This window comes from Merops nubicus, unplaced genomic scaffold, assembly GCF_000691845.1.
Source record: "Merops nubicus isolate BGI_N331 unplaced genomic scaffold, ASM69184v1 scaffold29135, whole genome shotgun sequence".
Taxonomy (NCBI): domain Eukaryota; kingdom Metazoa; phylum Chordata; class Aves; order Coraciiformes; family Meropidae; genus Merops; species Merops nubicus.
Window position 1 is genome coordinate 39425 of NW_008610911.1, and position 6286 is coordinate 45710.

General features: G+C 41.8%; 1 protein-coding gene across 1 annotated transcript in view; it reads left to right on the forward strand.

The window, feature by feature from the left end:
• COLQ (collagen-like tail subunit (single strand of homotrimer) of asymmetric acetylcholinesterase) overlaps positions 1-5340 on the forward strand; it is a gene marked incomplete at its 5' end in the record, with an annotated part of 28513 nt that extends 23173 nt beyond the window's left edge. Inside the window, 3 exons of the mRNA XM_008941063.1 lie at positions 256-376; positions 3085-3187; positions 5271-5340. Of these exons, the coding sequence (XP_008939311.1) occupies positions 256-376; positions 3085-3187; positions 5271-5340 (294 nt within the window). The remainder of the gene's footprint in view (positions 1-255; positions 377-3084; positions 3188-5270) is intronic.
• Between the last annotated feature and the right edge of the window lie 946 nt (positions 5341-6286).

Here is a 6286-nt window from a genome sequence, read left to right on the forward strand (position 1 = left end):
CAAACCCTGAAGACCCAAACCATGTATTTTCTTATTGTTTCAGGGACCTAAACAAAGTCCCACTGAAATCATCAGCAGAATGCTTCTTGTGTCTAGTGGACTTTGACTGGGATTTTATATAAACCCTGTGAACCACCAAATAGCAGGAGCTGAAAACCCAGTTGCAGGGTCTGCCTCCCACAGCCTTTCACCTCTGCTTGTTAGCCAGGTGGCTTGTGGTCCAGTTCAGTAACCATGGTGTGTTTGTTTGGCCAGCTCACCCCTTTCTATCCCGTGGATTACCACTTCAAGGATGGTGGTACCTGTGGAGATGGGATCTTACAGGATGGGGAAGAGTGCGACGACGGCAATGCAGTTGTGACTGATGACTGTATAAGTAAGTTACAGCACGTCAAGAGCAGCCTCTGTCTACCAGGGAATCATGGAATCACTATGGTTGGAAAGGACCTCCAGGATCATCAAGTCCAACCATCCTCCCAGCATTTCCCTAACCACTAGACCATAGCCTCAAGTGCCACATCCACTTGTTTTTTTGAACACCTCCAGTGATGACTCTACCATCACCCTGGGCAGCCCCTTCCAGTGTCTAACCACTCTCCCAGTGAAGAAATTCTTGCTAATATCTAATTGAAATCTTCCCTGGCACAGCTTGAACCCATTTCCCCTCATCCTATCAACAGTAATTTGGGAGAAGAGACCAACACCAGCCTCACCACAACCTCCTTTTAGGTAGTTGTAGAGAGCAGTAAGGTCTCCTCTCATTCTTCTCTTTTCTAGGCTAAACAACCCCACTTCCCTCAGCCAGTCCTCACAAGGCATGTTTCCCAGCCCTCTCACCAGCCTCGTTGCCCTTCTCTGGACCTGCTCCAGGACCTCCATGTCCTTCTTATCCTGTGGTGCCCAAAACTGGACACAGTACTCAAGGTGCAGTCTCACCAGTGACGAGTCCAGGGGTACGATCACCTCCCCACTCCTGCTGGTCACATTGTTTCTGATCCAGGCCAAGATGCCATTGGCCTTCTAGGCCACCTGGGCACACTGCTGGCTCATGTTCAGTCAGCTGTCCACCAACACCCCCAGGTCCTTTTCCATGGGGCAGCTTTCCAGCCATTCCCCCCCAAGCCTGGAGCGTTGGCTGGGTTTGTTGTGACCCAAGTGCAGGGAAGGTGCATCAGTTGTTCCCACACTGTACACAGTCGTGTAAATCACCCAAGTCAGAAGTGATGCCAAATACTTCTCATGCATCCTCTCTGAGGACTTTAGCTCACCAAGCAGAGGTGTCTGCAGTCAGAACAAAACCACGGCATTGCAGGGGCAAAATCCAGCAGCTGGTTTACACACACACCTCCCTGGGGGCTGCCAGCTTTCTGCCCAAAAGATGTAGCATACCTCTGCAGTAAACCACAAAATCCCTTAGGACAGACACTGAAGCTGGCTCTTTCTAATAGTGAGCTAGATCCTGGGTCCAGTAAAACCACCTTGGATTTTTTAGTCACTTCCATAAAGAAGGTGTCAGTGAATACCTTCGCTATTAGGGTTATACCCCTTGATTCCTTTCCCAGAGCACAGCACTGCACCATCTACAGCTGTAGATGTACACATGGCACACAGTAGGTTTGGTACTCTGTTGGTTCTAGCAAAGGGATGCTTCTTCACATCTCAGAACAGGTATCAGCCAACAGTGAAAGATGCAATTCTTCTTTTTCATTGATGTAGCACTCCAGGTTTTAGCCTGACTTTGAAAATGAGGTGTATACAGCCATGCTCTATGTAAGTTTGTCCATACACCTGTCCATCACCACTCTCCCCCTTATAACTTGGGAATCCCAGTCAGCTTCTCAGTGACAACAGGAAAGAGATTTCAAAGGCAATTCAGTTACAACAGGTATAGGGGAATATTTAAATAAATGTTCCTCTAAGCTTTGCCTGACTGCAGAGTAATCCAGTGAGAGAGCATGAGCTCTCCAGGCTCCAAGCATGAGAAAATGATTCAATTAGAATTTGCAATCAACCATAGGGAACAAGCATACAGGAAAACAGTGTTCATTATCTCTAGTGTACACTGTGTGTCTGGAGGCACATCGTATTAGTTTGTGCTATACACTGGGCAAAGCTTCAGGTCAATCGAGGCCTTGCAATACACAGACTTCTGACACCGATATGACCCAAAGAGTTATTCTTGAGTCACCTGGAAATGAGCATATTGTCATAATTTTTAATTTTAAAATAGGCTTATTGTTCTTAGAAGCATCAATTTCTAACAAACAGATCCTTGGTGCAATTAATCATTTTTATTTGTAAATAACCTACTTTAGCTCTTATAAACTCCCTGTTCTTGAGTGTCCTTTCAATCCATTGCTTAGTAGTGTCCCTAAGAAGATGTCAAAGGGATTTTAGCTGTATTTATTTGATATAAGTTATAATCAAAAAGTTAAAGTCATCAAAAGCAAAGTCAGTAGCTAAAACAGCAAACAAACCCACAAATTGCTGCAGCCTACGTGCCACTTCTCTATGAAAAAATGTCAAAAGGCCCACTCATGCTCAAGTCAGTAGGAGTCAGCCTTTTGGGCAATCATTACATACTTTTTTTGGCACTAGGTCTGCATATTTCTGTTCATGTGTGACAGCTCACTTGCAGTAGATATATATAGATACTGTGCAATATTGGGTAAAGGTCTAGGCTGGGATTTTCAAAGCACTTAATGACCTCAGAGTGTTTTTTTTGAAACTGTAACCTCCCCAAAGGTTCTATGTTAATTGTATTTTGTGCTTAATTTAATTTGTTTTGATAGTAATTATCTATGGCAATAATAATTATTAGAATAAATGCTGTCATAATTAGTATTTCTGTAGTAAATATTTTTAGTACCTATCCATTCTTTTCCTTAGTCATGAAATTAGGCTAGAAAAGGCATATTCTCTGTAGGGAAGAATATTGCTTCCCTTAAGACAGTCCTAATTGGTTGCTCTCCCCAAAATGCCTCGTTTTATAATTTACCCTTAAAAATCTAGTTGCACTTACCTCACCTGCCTCTTTTATACATTAAGTGCTTTGAAGGTATTTCTTTCTGTATTCTGCACTAGGATGCCGCCATGCTTACTGTGGAGATGGCTACAGACATGAGGGGGTTGAAGACTGTGATGGGAAGGATTTTGGGTATTTGACATGTAAAACATATCTCCCTGGGTATGTATGAACTGTCTTCACTTCTGTTCAGGGTTTTTGTTTGTTTGCTTTTTTTCCCCTTTTTCTCATTTCCAGCTTTAAAACAGAAAAGTATTACCCACTTAAACCTTCACTACCTGCAGTTCTCCCAGTGGAACAAGGTTTATTTTGTTCAGAGTTGATCTATCAGATTATTTCTGTGTATTGTTGACTTTAAGGGCTAACTCTTATCTCAGTAATAACCCCATGCCTCTGACTGTACAAAATCAAAGAAAGTCACAGAAAGACTTTTTTATCGATTGCTTGCAAAGATTTCCTCATTTGATGACGTTATCATTGCATTAATGCTTACCTGTAACAAAGAGTAGGAAAGACCACGAGAAGGAAACGAACACACTAAGGGAAAAAACCCAAACAAACCAAACCACAACCTCCAACCTACTTCCTGCTGCCCATACCATCAATGGGTCCTCTAGAAATATCATAGAATCATAGAATCCTTTAGGTTGGAAGGGACCTTCAAGATCATCAAGTCCAACCAAATATCTTTGTTTCTGAATCAACTGGTCATCTATCAGCCTTTCCAAAGACAAAGAAATTCACTCAACAGCAGATGCAAAGCTATGCATCTGCTTGGCAATGTCCTTCATTTAAAACGTCTGCTTATTGTTGACTTGCCTTCTCTGCCTTTGAACAAGTTCCTCTGGTCAGCATTCTGCCTTCAGCAGCAATACCTCTATTTAACTGTCAGGTATTGTTACTGGCTAACAGGAAACATTTAATTTGCAAATGAAATTATGAGCAGAGTCCTCATCATTCATGGAAGAATAATGTGTTAATTGACAGGAATAAGAAACCACAGGATGTCTTTGTAAATCAAGCATTGTGCTAATCCTTCCACTGCAACTGCTGGAGCACTCCTGGTGGGAGAGATTACCAAAACTGAGATGAGCAAACCTGACAACCTGAAACATCCTACAGAGCTCTCATCTTCAGGCAGTGTGGAGCTGTTTTCTACTGTGAAAACTATTCCCTTCGAGGAGTCTGAAGTTTGGTGCCAAAAATAGCACCACAAAAGCTTGATTCATTTTTCTAAATTTCACTTTCCATATATAATCAAGTTGTAAAGAGCAACTGAGATCCTTTATTTTTGTGTATGCAGTGTGCAGATTATTTGCTAAAGAAAATGCTGTGAATCATGAGTAAAATGGGATAAATACATGAGCATGGCACTGCCATGGGAGTTTCATCCCAAAGCACCCCTTCTCCCAAGACCTCTGCTGCAACTAATTTTCTCATTTTCTACTCTTACTTTTCCTCAAATGCCCCCTCATATTTCATGCAACTTCACTTTAGATTTTATGTTGGTTTTTTGAGAATGTGGGTTATCCAAGAACATCATTTTAAGGACTTGCTTAATGGCTGCTTGATCCACAATTTGTGGATTATCTAATGAATCAGTTTTTCCACTTATGCATAATTCTAGCAACAAAACATTATCAAAATGCTTATTTTATTAACATCTCTGGTCAAGTTTTCAGTAGGTAGAGTCACTGCAGCTCAGTTTAAGTCAGTAGAAAGACAAAAGTCAGTGATTTTTCTTATTTTGCAAGAATCCTTCCATTTAATTCTTTTGATTTTATAAGTGGGCATGTGTCACTATCATTGTTTCAAGTACACAAAAAATGAGTTGAACGACAGGCACAGTCACACTTGCTGGAGCTACTGGAAATAACTGGTAAAATATTTACCTCAGAGCCTCAGGTCTTCCATTACACAGTTCCTGTGGGTAAGCACCAAGGCCTCCTTCACCCACCCCTGTGTAACACTCAAGTCCCACTTGAGCCAGCGGGGATTTTTTTTTTTTTTAATTGACATTATCAGTAATTAAATCTTCACTCATAGTTTCTCCGGGACTCTTATTTCGCTGACAAGTGGGAGCACAGTGAAGCACTAATGGAAATTTACTTCTTATTTTGGTTCCCATATGTTGCTGTACATGGCATTTTCTGATGGTCTTCACTCCTACAGAGCATTATACCCAGAAACCATATAATATGAATTATAGCATCCTTGGAAACTGAGACATTCTCTTTTATTTTAGGTCTTATGGAAAACTACGATGCACTTCTTACTGCTACATTGACTCTACGCAGTGTCGATACTTCACATGAGGGCAGCAGAGGTGGGTAGCATCCCCCATGTAGGGGGGTGCTATGTGCTACACTGTCATCTATCCAAAAAGGACTAGGACAAAAAAAAAAAAAAACAACCCAATGATGCACCCACCTCTGTGTGAAAGCAAAGAGACGTCGCTCTGCTGACAGCCATTTCAAGATGTTTTTGTTTTTCTTTTTTTTTTTTTTAATTAAGCCAGGTTGGGAAAAAGTAGGACCACTGCATCCTGTCTTAATAGAGGAATGTCAAACGGTGTTTGCCAGTAAGACTTTCCTGTGGCTGTGGATGGCAGCCATCACAAATGCAACGTTAAGCTACTGGAAACTGAATTTCATTAACCAGGAATATTGTGTAAAAATTACCTCGACTTAGCACTGTTAAACCTACATGTAAGCACTTCAGGGTTTTTGTCTTTAAATGTTCTCACCATAAACACAAAGCATATCTTGGATGCGGTGTTTATAGAGACTTCCTCTTTTATTATAATGTGAACTTTGCAAGTGTTTTATCCAGGAGTAATGACTTCAGCAACATTGAGGTTTACTGTACACCTCCGTGAGTTAAAGGAGCAGAGGCCCTTCAGCAAGTGCTTTCAAGATCAGCAAATCAGCCAAAATAGCTGATTAACTTCACCTTCAGGCTAAGAGGTTTGGCCACGTGTGTTGTGTCTGCGTGCAGAAGTGCAAGCAGTCACAGGAGGCCTAGAGCTGCAGACCACAAAGGCCAAACTGGACAAATAAACTGTGAAGTAGCCAAAGAACTCTCTCCCAGAAGAAAATCAGACAAGGAGGGAAGAGAAAGAAGGAACATATTTCCATATTTTTCACCTCTGTCTAGCTGGCTGGGCTATGTGTGACCCCACACGGGCTGGGACAGTGTTGGTTACCTGCCTGAAACCACAGCGTGACCACGTACACATTGCCTTCACTCTGGTTTCTACAC